Here is a 15240-nt window from a genome sequence, read left to right on the forward strand (position 1 = left end):
CACACTTTGACATTTTGTTTTGATTAGAGGGCTATCTATTTTGCTTGGAGTGTTAGGTATGCAATGGATTGGTATGGGGTTACATGCCCCATTTACATGTGTGATTGATGACATCAAGCAAACTTCTTGGTATGTCTCTGTGGAAAGGGAAGAACAGGGACAGTAAAATATTTTAAAAAGTGGAATGTAATTATAGTTGCTTACCAATGAATTGTTGCCATCACTGTAGATCAAGAATCCTGCACACTCTGTTTGACTTCTGGAGTAGTTTTGGTTAAAAGGCGGAATACAGGTCAAGGCAACTGACCTCACAGCTATTATGTAGGGATCACTAAGTTTAATAGAAACAGTGTTACCATCCAGTCCCACCAAACTGCCCCCAGTGTGATTTTCCATTTTGAAACTCAGTTAGGAGCTCTGAAGATGATAATTGCTCAGTTTTTATTGTCAGTGTGTTTAAGCACTTTGCAGTGGACAAAATATTGCCATTCGTTTTTTTGTTGTTGTTTATGAAATACCCCTACTGGTAAAAAATAAGGAACAGCAACAAATTTCTCATGCCCAGAGGCATTCAAGAAGAGGAACCAAGGAAATGCTTTACATCTTTCCCCTCCCCCTCATCATGCTTCTTCCCTTAGATCCACTGAATTGGCTTCCAGATTTATCATAGGGCTGATCCTGCATTGGACTAGATGGCCTGTATGGCCCCTTCCAACTCTATGATTCTATGATCTAACTCTTGTCATTCTTGCAGCTGCCAACAAAAACATCTTGGTACAAATTCCTCAGGTCTGAGCACCCACAGAACAGCAATGGGTCCTTCTGAAACATAGCTGGAAATAGTTCACAGATATATCCAGCAATCCAAAAACGTTAGTCCAAAAAAAACCCCACTCATCCAACAACACCTTTGCAAAGAAGGTGGAAATAGAGACCAAAGACACTTGTGCAAAGTGAATAAACAGTTTAAGCTGAAGATTCTGAATATGAAATTTCTTACTGGTATATTATAAAAAATTAAAGTATCAGGTATGATACAGCTTTCAGGAATATGTGATTCATTCCTTTTAGGATAGTTCTTTGATGCTAACTAACACAGCATGCCTGTGCAAGTCCCAAAATATTTTTTTTTATTATTTTACCAGGATTCTTGAACAATGTAATTATGGTTGGTTTCTGGTAAAAATATAACTTGCATGTTATTTTCTATACTTACCCAGTCTTACAAGGTTTTCTTCGAGATACAAGAATGAAATCATTAAACTTGTTTCCATTAACTGATAGAGACGCAATGGAGTATATTTTGTCATCTTCTGTTACGTTCTGAACAATTTTAGGAGTTCTGCACATAGAAGCAGCATAGATACAGAGTTCAGTATCAATTAAAGGAAATTTTTGTGATCTAAATTGGAGCTGGAATGTAACAGTATTTAGTCAGATTAAAGAAATATTGAAGCTGGGCTGCAGAGCTGCTTGGCTGAGCTTATGCGGCAAGTGACTTCATTTTTTAGCAGACAGTGCAGCAGAACAAGAAAGAAGGAAGAGAAAGGCAGTTTAATGTCTCTGCTTCTCCACTTGCCTCTCTCTTAAATGCCTTTCTGCTACCAATTATACATTCATACTTGAGTGTTTTACTGTATTGTAGCAATAACAAGTGACAGTTTATTCCAACTGTCCTGTGTTCAGTATATTTCTTGGTACAAAACAGGAACCAAGTCAATAATTCTGAAGTCTTTTAATACCAAGAGACAAGATAGGTTTGGACCAATGCAATGTTGTTACCTCTGGTTACAATGGAAAAGCCGCAGTGAAGACTCTTTCTTAGCCAATCTGTTTCATTACTTGCTTAATGTCATTAAGGTACGCTTAAGAAACCCATTTTATTTTGGTACTAGAAATTAAGCCCGCTGTAGCTGAAATACAGTGGGTACTAGAGCAGGGGTAGTCAACCTGTGGTTCTCCAGATGTTCATGGACTACAACACCCATGAGCCCCCACCAGCAAATGCTGGCAGAGGCTCATGGGAATTTTAGTCCATGGGCATCTGGAGGACCACAGGTTGACTACCCGTGCGCAAGAGCATAGGGAAGAATAAGGGAGGAAAGGAAGGTTGAAGAGGGAAGGAGGGATGGGATTGAGAAAGGAAAGGGGTGGATGAAGGGATAAATAGAAGGAAGAGAGGAAGGAAGGCAGGAAGTGTGTAAGAGAGGAAGGGGGAAAGAGCAAGTGAGAGGGAGAAAGAGATAGGCAAGAAGTAGTTGGAGAAGTAGAAGTCAGGAAGGAAAGAAGGAAGGCAGGCACGGAGGTAGGTGGACTTGGAGGGGACCGGGGTGTGTGTGAAGGGGGGAGGCGCGAGGGGGGGCAAATTGGGAGGGGGAGTTGGGGGAAAGAGATCGAGAGATAGAGGAAGCAAGGGAGAAGGAAGGCAGCCAGGGAGGTAGGTGGACTTGGAGGGGAGTGGGGGGAAAGGAGAGGGGTATTTGAAGGGTCCGTGGGGGGAAGTCGTGAGGGGGGGCGAATTGGGAGGGGGAGTTGGGAAGAGATAGAGAGATAGAGGAAGCAAGCGAGGAAGGAAGGCAGGCAGGGAGGTAGGTGGACTTGGAGGGGAGTGAGGGAAAAGTAGGGGGTATTTCAAGGATCCGTGGGGGGGAGTAATGGGGGGGATTTGGGAGGGGGAGGGGGGTGGTGTGGCCTTCTTCCGGCCCCAGTAGTTCCCTAGCAGCATCGAGGACGCTGCGACGGAGTGCCTGGTCCCGGCAGAAGGCTCTTTGCGGCGGTGGGGGGTGGGGCGGCCTTCTGGCGGTCCCAGGGGCACCCTCCCAGCGTCCTGGATGCTGGGGTCGGCAGAAGGCCCCCCGAACATGGGCCCTGGGGTGGGAAAGGAGCAGGGAGGCCGCGTCCTCGCTCTTTTCCCCAATGGGAGGAGTACCCGGGCGGAGGACTCACTGCGCGGCCATCCTTCAGTGTCTGCGCGGTGACTCCCCGGCCGGGTCAGGCGAGGCTGGGCCAAGCAGCCTATGGGGAGCTGCACGGCTGCTTGGCCCTGGATGGACACTCGGAGCTTCGCGGCTCCTGATTGGGCTCTCTGAGTTTTTATCCCGGACAGAGCCCGCCCTTTCTCCTCCCACATTGCCCTTACTCATTTATTTAATGGCGTGGGAGAGGTTACAGATGTAACATTTGGGAATAAGTAGCCTTGTCCTGAGCCCATTTATCATTAAATTATCTGTGCCTTAATCTGTTGTTGACAACACATTCTAAGTGTATCCTACAGATAACAGTTCTGAGAATATTCTGACACTTGTATGGGCTAAAGTAAAGGTAAAGGTAAAGGTATCCCCTGTGCAAGCACCGAGTCATGTCTGACCCTTGGGGTGACGCCCTCTAGCGTTTTCATGGCAGACTCAATATGGGGTGGTTTGCCAGTGCCTTCCCCAGTCATTACCGTTTACCCCCCAGCAAGCTGGGTACTCATTTTACCGACCTCGGAAGGATGGAAGGCTGAGTCAACCTTGAGCCGGCTGCTGGGATTGAACTCCCAGCCTCATGGGCAAAGCTTTCAGACAGCTGCCTTACCACTCTGCGCCACAAGAGGCTCTTTTGTATGGGCTAGACTTAGATAAATTCTGCTTCTAGCAAATTGAACAACAGTTACTGGTTCCTAAAATGGTAATGCATACCTGTAGATAAAAGACTGAAGTATTTTCCTTGCATTCTCGTTTTCTAGTCAGTACATTTAGAACAAGATCCTTTTAGTTTTAGTTTTACTCAATGGATTTTTAATATCAACTCAAAACTACTATTTTGCACACCTTACCTAATCATCTTTACTGGCATCTTCATTTCCTCACTGAAATGTTATTTAAACCTCTTTGACAAGTTTTTTTCTGAATCATGTTTATCATGGCTACTTTAAATGTGACAATAAGATTTGGCAATGGCTTGGAAATACTTATCCTTACAAATAGTGTTTGTTCCAACGTGCCTGGAGTGTGAAGTCAGATAAAAGGGAAAAGGCTAGTTCTGAAGATATTCGCACTTGCATTTCAACCTTGATTGCCACAGCATCTTCCCCTAGAGTGAATATTTTAATCTGAAACAAAAGTTGTATGTGTTTTAAAACCACAGTTATAAATTCAAATGAAAAAATAGTGTCTATTTTTAAGCATTACAACGATGGTTAAAACATTTCAGATCATCAGTATTACAATATGCTTCATAGGGTTTAAGACAAATGCTGCTAACTGAATGTAAGTTAGATTCAAATGGGTAGCCATGTTTGTCTGAAGTAGCACAATAAAATCAGAGTCCAGTAGCACCTTTAAGACCAAGAAAGACTTATTCATGGTGTGAGCTTTCGAGTGCAAGCACTCTTCCTCAGACTATGATCCCTTTACATGACAGTAACTATTAGTAGAGGGAACGGATATAATTGAAGCAGATCTGCTAGAATACAGGCTTGGAAGGGTAATTGTGTGCAGAAATATAAATAGAAGGTAAGATGAAATGTTTGGAGTGTAACAGTGGTAGAAACAAAGTGAGTCCAGTGGCAAGATCAGCAAAATTTAATTCTGGCTATACACTTTGACATAAAATCTTATACCCAGGATTAAACTTTTGTTGGTCTGAAAGGTGCCACTGGGCTCAAACTTTGTTTTGCTGCATCAGGCCAACATGGCTACCTGTCTAAAAGTATCTTGGTGGCAGAAACAATTATATCATTGTAGCTAGAGTTGATAAGGTTATGCTACAAATACAGGGTATCATGAACTAGGAAAAAATATAATAGGTTCCGTGTATTGTATAACGCAATGAACTCGGTTTGGGGCTACCCTTGGAAACTATTAGGAAGCTATAGGTAGTGCTGAACACGGTGGCTAGAGTGCTGGGTGGGGGCAACTAATTGACTACAGTCTGACTTCAGACTGTAGTAATCACCCTGGCTACTAATCTCTTCCTGGGCCCAACTCAAGCTACTGTTTTTTATCTTTAAAGCCTTACATGGCTTGGGATTAGGGTATCTGAAAGACGTTCTTCTCCCATATGTTCCTGCCCAGGAATTAGAGGCCCTCCTGACCATCCCATCAATCAAAGAACCTTGTTTGGTGGCTACACAAGAGAGGGCCTTTTTGATGACAACCCTGCAATTTGGAGGTGACGTTTGATGGCTTCAGACGGCTCTCTTTATCCGAAGTGGACAAGTTGCTAGGCTCAGTTAGGGCGACCACTTGCCCCCTTGACCCCTGTCCATCATGGCTCCTCAAAGGAGGCGGCCAGAAGATAGGAGGCCAGCTCAGGGACATTATCAACCTCTCCCTGGAGTCCGGGGAGTTCCCTGAGCAGCTGAAGGGGGCAGTGGTTCACCCTCTCCTGAAAAAATCTACGCTGGATCCGCGGGACCCTGCCAGCTATCGCCCAGTGTCGCACTTGGCGTTCCTGGGCAAGATGGTTGAAAGGGCCGCGGCAGACCAGCTCCTGGCATTCTTGGAAGAAACTTCGGCATTCGATCCATATCAGTCTGGCTTTCGACCTGGCCACGGGGTGGAGACGGTGCTGGTCGCCCTGTTGGATGACCTCCGTCGCCAGCTGGATAAGGGCGGGTCGGCAGTGCTGGTTCTTCTGGACCTGTCGGCCGCTTTTGACATCGTGGACCACGAGCTGTTGGTCCACCGCCTTGCCGGCACGGGGATACGGGGCACAGCGTTACGCTGGATACGCTCCTTTCTCCAGGACCGGACCCAGAGGGTTGCAGTGGGAGATGAGTTCTCGCGTTCCTATAGACTCCCTTGTGGGGTCCCTCAGGGTGCGGTCCTCTCCCCCACATTATTCAACATCTTTATGCGCCCTCTGGCCCAGCTGGTACGGAGTTTTGGACTGGGTTGCCACCAGTACGCTGATGACACCCAGCTCTATCTCCTCATGGACGGCCGCCCGGACTCCCCCCCGGAACCATTCGCCAGATGTTTGGAAGCAGTGACAGAATGGTTCGAGCAGAGTCGCCTGAAACTCAACCCCTCCAAGACGGAGGTCCTGTGGCTGGGACGTAGGAGGCAGGACCAGGAAGCGCGCTTACCCACCCTGGCAGGGACGCAACTCACCATCACGTCCCAGGCCAGGAACTTGGGTGTGGCCATTGATGCCTCCCTGACTTTGGAGGCGCAGGTCAAAAAAGTAGCGGGCCAGGCGTTTTTCCACCTTCGCCAGGCCCGACTATTAGCGCCCTATCTGTCCCCCGAACACTTAGCCACAGTGATCCATGCAACGGTCACCTCCAGAATAGATTTCTGTAACTCGCTCTACGCGGGCCTTCCCTTGTCCTTGATCCGGAAACTTCAGCTAGTGCAAAACGCAGCTGCTAGGGTCCTTACTGGCACATCTTGGAGGGCCCACATCCAGCCAGTGCTGAGGCAGCTGCACTGGTTGCCAATTGCTGCCCGGATCCGGTTCAAGGTTCTGGTTCTAACCTTCAAGGCTTTACGCGAGTTGGGACCCACATACCTGAGGGACCGCCTATCGCCCTATGCCCCTCGCAGGGCCTTGCGCTCTGCGGGTGAAAACCTGTTGGTCGTTCCCGGCCCTAGGGAAGCACGCCTGGCCTCGACCAGGGCCAGGGCCTTTTCGGTCCTGGCCCCGACCTGGTGGAATGAGCTCCCGGGAGAGCTGCGGGCCCTGCGGGATCTTTCAACATTCCGCAGGGCCTGCAAGACGGAGCTCTTCCGCCAGGTTTATGGTTGAGGCCGGGGCTGATAATAGATCTATGCCTCCCCCGGGGACTCGGGTGCTGGACCCGAAGCAAAACATCATCAGGACCTCCTCTCCACCCGCTAGTAGTGGGAGGGAGGGGGGGGAGTTGAGCTGCCATTCTTGCCATGCCGGCAATATTGGCAATGTTATTATTGTTTTATGGGGTTTTAATGGGGAATTGCGATATTGTTACCCGCCACGAGCCGCAAGGGAGTGGCGGGCTATAAATCTAATAATAATAATAATAATAATAATAATAATAATTATAGAGCAAGTTCTCCAGGAAGATGTATCTGGTCCCTTCACTTTCAATACTTTGGAGGCAGCCTGGGATGGTTTTATTTACAACTGCATTTGATAAAGTAACCATCGGTTCTAAATTGTGATGTTAAATTTGGGGTTTTATGTACTTTATTGTTCTATTTAACCTACATTGTAAACCACCTCATTCTTCATCTACTTATACAAATGAATTAATTAAAAATAAGCCTAATTTTGAAGGCTTACACTGAACAGTTTGGATTCTGTACACATGAATTATTGTATGGAACGCAATAATTCTGTATAGGCTTGGGACTTTGCCTCATACAGTTTTTATTAATATAAATGGGAATTAATACTATTTACACTAGCCGTTTTCATGCAACCACTTGAATAATTGCATGTAACAATCACATTCCAATTACATAAAATCAATTTTCCATCATATGGAAAAAGATTCACAAGCATCTGGAGGAATCTATTGTTGGTTGCTGCTTATTTTATTTCTCTTATTTGTTTTATTTAGACTATGTAATTTTTATCAATTAATTATGAATTACTTCTATTTTCATGATGCTTTTATATGCCATTAAAGAGGTTTTTTTGAAGAAGAAAAAAGATTCACAGACATTGCAGCGTATGCCAATTTTTAGCATATGTCAAAAAGGTCAAAGCATATTCCAAAAAGGAATTATACTTGTCTAAGCCCATTGAAGTCAATGGACTTAGATAGGTCTGGCTATGTTAGAACTACACTGCTAAGTGCTTTAATCACAGATTATTCCAGGTTAGTTTTCTTGTAAAAAGGGGCCACAATTAGAAATGAAAGTTTAATTATGTCAAGTCCTGGTAAAACAAGACTTCAAGGTGGTTGAATAGTTGTCACTAAATTCTATCATAAACCCAAGCAATTGCAAACAAATGTGTATATCTACAGTTTAAAGGCAGTCTGAAAAGTGCTGAAATTGAAAATGGTTAAAATTACTTATAGGCTCCCTGTTTGTGACAGCAGCTCAGAACCAAAGTGTTGGGATTTTTTACTTGTTACTCCCCCACCCTTCAATGACTGCTAAGTGATTTGTTGCTAGAAGATGCATTACGAATAACAAGTTGTTGGCCCTGATCATGACTGTCCACATTCTATTTATGTTTGAGTGTGAGAGAAATACAGATTCACATGAATTCCTCTAGAATGGCATGTCATTCTTCCAATAATTACTTACATAGTCTAGCGCTCTAGTTACTTCCCATCCAGGTTTTGCTGCCATTGCAGTCAATGCTGCAATATTGTTGTTGATTATGTTTTCCTGAAATGTAGGATACGATAATAGTAGTTAACAAAAAATATAATTGCTCAGATTTCTTCTGTTTCCAGTTGCAATTCAGAAGTGCAATCCATTGCTTGCCTCTATAGTGGCCCTGGATTTCCTTAGTGGTCTCTCATCCCAATACTAACCAGGGATGTGACATGATGGTGGCACTACACATACACTCACTCAGTCAATCAAAACAGACTTAGGGGAAACCCATTCTCCTGGATTCAGGGAGAAGATTCTGGTTTTAGAAGCAGTGTTATTTCCCCCTCTTCTCCAGTCAGAGACCACCCGCCCACTAGATAACCACAGCTGATTTTGCACCAGCGGTGCATGCTCTACGGCTTCCTGTGTCCTGATGGGGGACCTTTTACTTCAGCGGACCCAGTCCGCCATGGATATCTGGTGTCACAGCTGGCATGGAAAGTTTCTGTCATGTTGGGAGGCGGGTTATTTACAGGAAGATGAGATTGCATAACAATGCAATCCCACCTTACTGCAAATTCAAAAAATGCCCTGTTTTGCCACACGGCACCAATTGGGGCACTTTTTGTCCTTGCTAGCAGGTACCTGGCTAGGCCCCATTGACCCCAGGGCAGCTAAGGGAATTCAAAAAATACTTATGTTCCCTTATTGCAGGGGAACAGAGCCCTAAAGCAGGGGTAGGCAACCTGTGGTCCTCCAGATGTGCATGACAAAAATCTCTTCAAATGATCATAAGGTTACCTGGTTGGCTTTGTCCTGTGGATCCGGCATGCAATCTGCCTCCTTCCTCAAGAGAACACATTTCCTACAGTTGAAATTATGTGAAGAAGGCCAAAAATGTACTAAGAAACTGTGCAACTTTTAAATTTTTTATCTCAAGTTATAAATGAAAGACCTACATAGCCCTTTACCTCTTCTAAATAATTTTTTTTGCTAAACCAAGTATTTAGCTCTCAGAATTCATCACAATGAAATCACTAATTTGTTTTTCTGTAATAATGAAATATATGGTTGCCAGGTGGGAGAGATTTGAATAAATCTATGCAGACCAGGGGTAGTGAACCAGCAAATGCTGGCAGGGGCTCATGGGAATTGTAGTCCACGGACATCTGGAGGACCGCAGGTTGGCTACCCCTGATGCAGACAACTAAAATCAGGATGAAAAGTGGGGTGGACCTTATCTACTAGTCTCACTCTGACCTTTGCAAATTGATCTATTCTTTTTCAGAGAGTCTGTATGTCTGCAAGCTATAAATGTATAGGTTTTGTCAGAGATGTAAGGACTTGGTAAGAAATGACAAAACTTCATATAAAATAGAAAAATTAGTAACTCTGGGAGAGCACTGAAAATAATCTATCAAATATTTTCTATTTTACAAAACTAAAATTATTCTTAGGGCAAGAGTTTCCATACTCAAAATGAATAGAATATTCATATTTGAATGAATATCTCTGCAACAAAAGAGGATGGGCGCTTAGTCTAGTGTTCCAATCACCAATTAGAAAAACCTGGAAAAGCACCGGTGGCTCCAGATGTAATCAATAATCTTCCTACCAGGAATTTCTCATGAGCTATATCATTTCTAAAGACTGAAGTGTTTCAGAAATCAAACAAGATCAGTTCTAGGATGACTGAGAAATATTTTCTGAGGTTTACCTGGCCAATCGAATTCTCTTGCGGGCAATAGCTTCATGGTACCTTCTTAAACCATCCTTTTTAACAAGAAAAGATTTTTGTTTTTGTTTTAATCTGTATAACTTTGTTTAAAATAAACATGATCATAGTTCTCTCTAATATTCAGAATAAATGACAGCTGATGGAAATAATTTAGGATGATGATATCCTTTTAAACCAACAGTTCAAAATAACTACTGAACAAAATGTAACTCTGGTTTCTCCTAGCACTACAAAAATTTTCACTTGAGAAGTCAGCCCTGAAATGACTCTTCCATGAAAAATAAAAGCCCAAGTAAATCAATAAAATAAGAATACAAGATGCTTGCTGGATCTGACCATCGGTGTACTCTGACATTTTACAGAGTTGAGCCCAGTGTGCAAGAGGATGACTGAGGCAAGATTTCTCCTTGTTGTTTCCCTCATCCTTAAACAGCCCTGTGGCGCAGAGCGCCACGGACTGAATAAAGCAGTAAGGGCAGTAAGTGGGAGGATTTAGGGCAGGCCCTGTCCGGGATAAAAACTCGGAGGGGCCAATGAGGAGCCGCGAAGCGGCTCCTGATTGGCCCCTTCAAGTGTCCATCCCACCCCAAGCAGGCAATGGGGAGCCGTGCAAAGCGCGGCTCCCCATTGCCTGCTTCAGCCGAGCCGCGCAGACAGCCACGGGTGAGCGGTCGGCCGCGCAGCCTTCTCCCGGTCGGCGGAGCAGCCTCGCGGCGTCTATGACGCCGCCCGGCCGCTCCGCCTGTCAGGAGAAGGGTTCGGAGAGCCTCAGGGGGCGGGGGGGCCTGGCTGCCTTCTCCTGGCCTGCGGAGCGGCCTCACGGCAGCCGCTCCACCAGCCGGGAGAAGGCTTGGGGGGGGAAGGAAAAAGGCTCCCCAAGCCCCGGGGAAGGCGCTCCGCAGCTCGCAGAGCCGCGGAGTGCCTTCCCCGGGGCCTGGGGAGCTTTTTTTCGCAACGGGGGGGAAGGAAAAAGGCTCCCAAGCCCCGGGGAAGGCGCCTTCCCCGGGGCCTGGGGAGCTTTTTTCCAAATCGGGGGGGGGGGGGGGTGGGAGGGAGAAAACAGCTCCCCAGGTCCCTAGCGGCCCGGCACACGCCGCCTCCGTAAAGAAAATGGCCGCCAGCCAGAAGACGCCGCCAGGGAGCCCACCCGCTCAACGGTAAGCCACCTTTTCTTCTGCCCCAGTCTGCTAGCGCCCATTGTATTTCGGATACAATGGGCTTTTTTACTAGTTAACTATTATTCAGTGGTATATTGTCTCTGGACAAGGAGTTTCATTTAGCCATCATGGTTCATAGCCACCGATGGACCTGCCCTCAAAGAATTTGTTCATACAAGATTAAAGGTAAAGGTAAAGGTATCCCCTGTGCAAGCACCGAGTCATGTCTGACTCTTGGGGTGACGCCTTCTAGCATTTTCATGGCAGACTCAATACGGGGTGGTTTGCCAGTGCCTTCCCCAGTCATTTACCGTTTACCCCCCAGCAAGCTGGGTACTCATTTTACCGAACTCGGAAGGATGGAAGGCTGAGTCAACCTTGAGCCGGCTGCTGGGACTGAACTCCCAGCCTCATGGGCAAAGTTTTCAGACAGCTGCCTTACCACTTTGCGCCACAAGAGGCTCAAAAATCACCTTATAACATGGTTTAAATCACTTCCACAGCTAGTCTATAAATATAGCAGTTATGAAATTGATTATGTGATGGACTAATCTATGTACATTTGTTCTCTTCCTATTAAAAAATAATTCACCTTTGTAGTAGACTTGACTCTGGGGAAGGTAAAAAGCTCGCCGTTTCCTTTTACAGCATTAAAAATAAAAAATGCACTGTTAATATGTCTTGCGTGGCCCTTGGCCCATTCTTCACAGTTGTAGGCTTCAACACGAACTCCAACCTCAACGCTAAAACAAAAAAAAGTTATCTTATGCGTATATGTAATACGTTACATAATCTGCAACACCAATACAGAAGTTAATTGCAATGTTATACAAAGAAGTCATAAGTGCTTTGGGGGAAAATGTGCTTGAGTCAATAAGTCCCTATTACTATCAATATTTGTATGCTGCTAGGGGCAGCATTAATACTGCTGTTGTTCAGATGTACATTTTATGTGTGTTTGTTTCTTCTGAGACCGACTTGAAAATGTTGGTAGTTCTGAAAAACCAGAAAATTGCTGAGTAAGTCTGCCCAGGGTCAGAAAACAAGGCTTCTGTGTTCTACTTCTTCAGAGTTCAGTGGAATAAGAGAAATATGAAAATTTCCTGATCTCTGCAGGTTATAGAATTTGTCTTATTTTCTTACCGAAGTTGTGAAGAATGTTTTCAAACCACAGTGCCACACTGCAAATACTAAAAAGAAATATGACTGGCCTAAAGTCAACCTGAGAGTTGGACCATAAGGAAGGCCGAGCGTCAAAGAATTGAGGCTTTTGAACTCTGGTGCTGGAGAAGACTCTTGCGAGTCCCTTGGACTGCAAGGCGAACAAACCGGTCAGTCCTAGAGGAGATCAGCCCTGACTGCTCTTTAGAAGGCCAGATCCTGAAGATGAAACTCAAATACTTTGGCCACCTCATGAGAAGGAAGGACTCCCTGGAGAAGAGCCTAATGCTGGGAGCGATCGAGGGCAAAAGAAGAAGGGGACGACAGAGAATGAGGTGGATGGATGGAGTCACTGAAGCAGTAGGTGCAAACTTAAATGGACTCCGGGGAATGGTAGAGGACAGGAAGGCCTGGAGGATCATTGTCCATGGGGTCGCGATGGGTCGGACACGACTTCGCACATAACAACAACAAAGGTCAACCTGCTGGCTACATGTGGAGGAGTGGGGAATCAAAGCACTCTTAAACACAACACCAGAGAATCTGACCTTTCAGGGGATTCCATCCACAAATAAGCTGGTTTATCGTTCTCTACTCAGCATTATTATCAACTGACCTGATCTCAATCTACTATCTCTCATCCATCTAATTCTTGCACATAAGCAGAATATCCATGATCTCATATGATTCTGCTGAACAGCAGAAACTAAATGGTGCCATAAGCATACTTATGGGCTCTTGCTCCAAATCTTTGGGCGACCTCTCCCAAAGGATTCATGTAGATGTTTTAAAAAGCATAATCAGTGGAAGAGATTCTTGAAGAATCCCATAGCACCAATGTCACAGGATCAAGCAGGAACTTCTATTAACAGGAGACCAGGAAAAAAAACAGAACCACTGGAGCTTTGCCCCTTGATACTTGATATCTATTAGTCAACTGGACCACAAGATTCAGGAGAATCAGAAAGGATACATTCTGTTTTTCTCTCCCAGGAAAGATCAGGGCAGTCAAGGATGTTACAGTTCCAAAAATACAGATTCAAATGGATCCAGATAACCCACCTATTTCAGGAAAGTCTAGAACTATGAAGCCCATACCCTCCCAAGCACTGTGCCCAAAAGAGAATGCTTGCAAGTAAGATCTATGCAAACAGCGAGCATTGTTAAGGTCCAAGGAAGACTTCTTCAGGCAGCATCTCACCGCTGCCTCCTTTAAGATAATTGGAATGTCACTATGATTCTCAGAAGCTCTTACTGAATCCTGATCCAAGCTGATCACTCTTCCTTGGAATATGGACAGAAATCAAGAGGGACAAGGATTAATACAGCCAAAATCTCATATCTTCTAGGAACTTCTCCATATTGTCCTCCAATTTATCCATGTAACTGTAACTTAAAATAGCACTCCAATAGCTTTACATGACTGATTCCTCTCCATCTAATCTGATTGCAGAATAATAAAGCTCTGGCACTGCCAAGGACCAAAGTGGGGAAAGTTCCACACCCAAACATATTTTGCATATCACCTCTACTGTCACAAAGCTCTGGCACTGCCAAAGACCATAGGGAGGACCTCCAATTTAAAAGGATTGTGTCTACATATATTCTGGGCTCAGTCACCAGTGGGTTTAAAAGAAAGGGGGGAAAGTCATGTTATAATTTGCATATATAGTGGGATATGCATATGTGACTACAAACTATAGTCCTGCCAGACAACATATAGAGAGATTCTTGATTTGAATAAGATGGTTTTCAAAACATAATTCTTTTTTTCATAACTGAGTAACTACCAGTGTTATCCTAAGCAGAATTATACTTCCTAATGTCCACTGACACCTGCTTATGGATGGCACTTACTTTTGTATATTATTACTGCAATCTGATAATAAAATATAATTCTGAAATAGTAAAATACTTTGCATAACAAAGTAACACAAAAGTAATATGGTTACAAAGATAAGCTTATTACCTTTGATGAAAAGTATTGTTCACTATAGCATTGAAAACAAGGCGGTCACCCACGGTTGAAGGTCCCCGGAATTTGAACATATCTATAGATTTCAAAGTTGGATGAAAACGACTGGGGCGACTAAGTGAAAATGGCAGAAAAGGACAGTAAAATCAATATAATTTAACTATTTTGTTTGCATCAAAACAATCAATACAATTATGTATGCGACTGAAAAGAAATATAGTCTTCAATTTATCTATGGACTAGCATCAAAGCCTGGTACACCCAGGAATGCACTGGGTGCTAGAACTGAGGATGCAGCCTTACTGTACCAGGCTGGGAGATGGCAGTGTTCCTGGCATGGTGCCAGCACCACTCTGGACCATGTGGAGGTGGGCAGGCAGGCGAGACCAGGCTGGGAGGAGTTTAGCACCCCTGGCATGGTGCCAGTCCTGCTCCCAAGGCAATGGGGAGGGGACATGGAAGCCTCCAGTGGCTCTGGGCCCATGCAGGAGACTAGCAACCTCCCTGGCAGCCCTGATGGTGCTGGGGTGGGAGGTGGCAGCAAGCCCAATGGCGTGCCAACCCCACTCTTGAGGTTCTCTTCCTGGACCTCACTCCTTCCCTGCACAGCCACCCAAGTGCATGGCTCAAAGGTCACATGCAGGCAGATAGGCAGGCAGTGGCAAGGCCTTGCATCACAGAGTTCCCCTCCCTCCAAGGCTCTCCTGCCTGCCTCCCCGCAGCACCCACCCCCCTATGTCATCAAGGCCAGGGCTTGCTCCTCCTCCCTGCCAGCTCCTGCCGCTGGCCAGCCAACCTCATGGTGGGAGGTGATGTCTCAGGTCATGGTGCTCCCGCTTCCCCAGGTGAAGAGGAAGAGTTGGTTTTTATATGCTACTTTTCTCTACCTGAAGGAGTCTCAAAGTGGCTTGCAATATCCTTCCCTTTCCTCTCCCCACAACAGACACCCCGTGTGGTAGGTGAGGC

The 15240-nt window shown here is 45.3% G+C and overlaps 1 protein-coding gene across 1 annotated transcript in view; it reads right to left on the bottom strand.

Annotated features, from left to right (window-relative positions):
• ACOT12 (acyl-CoA thioesterase 12) overlaps positions 1–15240 on the bottom strand; it is a 41734-nt gene that overhangs the window by 3811 nt on the left and 22683 nt on the right. The window contains exons 7-14 of the mRNA XM_077347494.1: positions 14269–14388; positions 11731–11881; positions 9961–10016; positions 9045–9108; positions 8229–8312; positions 3963–4093; positions 1217–1342; positions 205–331 (exon numbers count right to left, since the gene is read on the bottom strand). Coding sequence (XP_077203609.1) covers positions 205–331; positions 1217–1342; positions 3963–4093; positions 8229–8312; positions 9045–9108; positions 9961–10016; positions 11731–11881; positions 14269–14388 — 859 coding nt within the window. The remainder of the gene's footprint in view (positions 1–204; positions 332–1216; positions 1343–3962; positions 4094–8228; positions 8313–9044; positions 9109–9960; positions 10017–11730; positions 11882–14268; positions 14389–15240) is intronic.

This window comes from Paroedura picta, chromosome 7 (genome assembly GCF_049243985.1).
Source record: "Paroedura picta isolate Pp20150507F chromosome 7, Ppicta_v3.0, whole genome shotgun sequence".
Classification (NCBI taxonomy): domain Eukaryota; kingdom Metazoa; phylum Chordata; class Lepidosauria; order Squamata; family Gekkonidae; genus Paroedura; species Paroedura picta.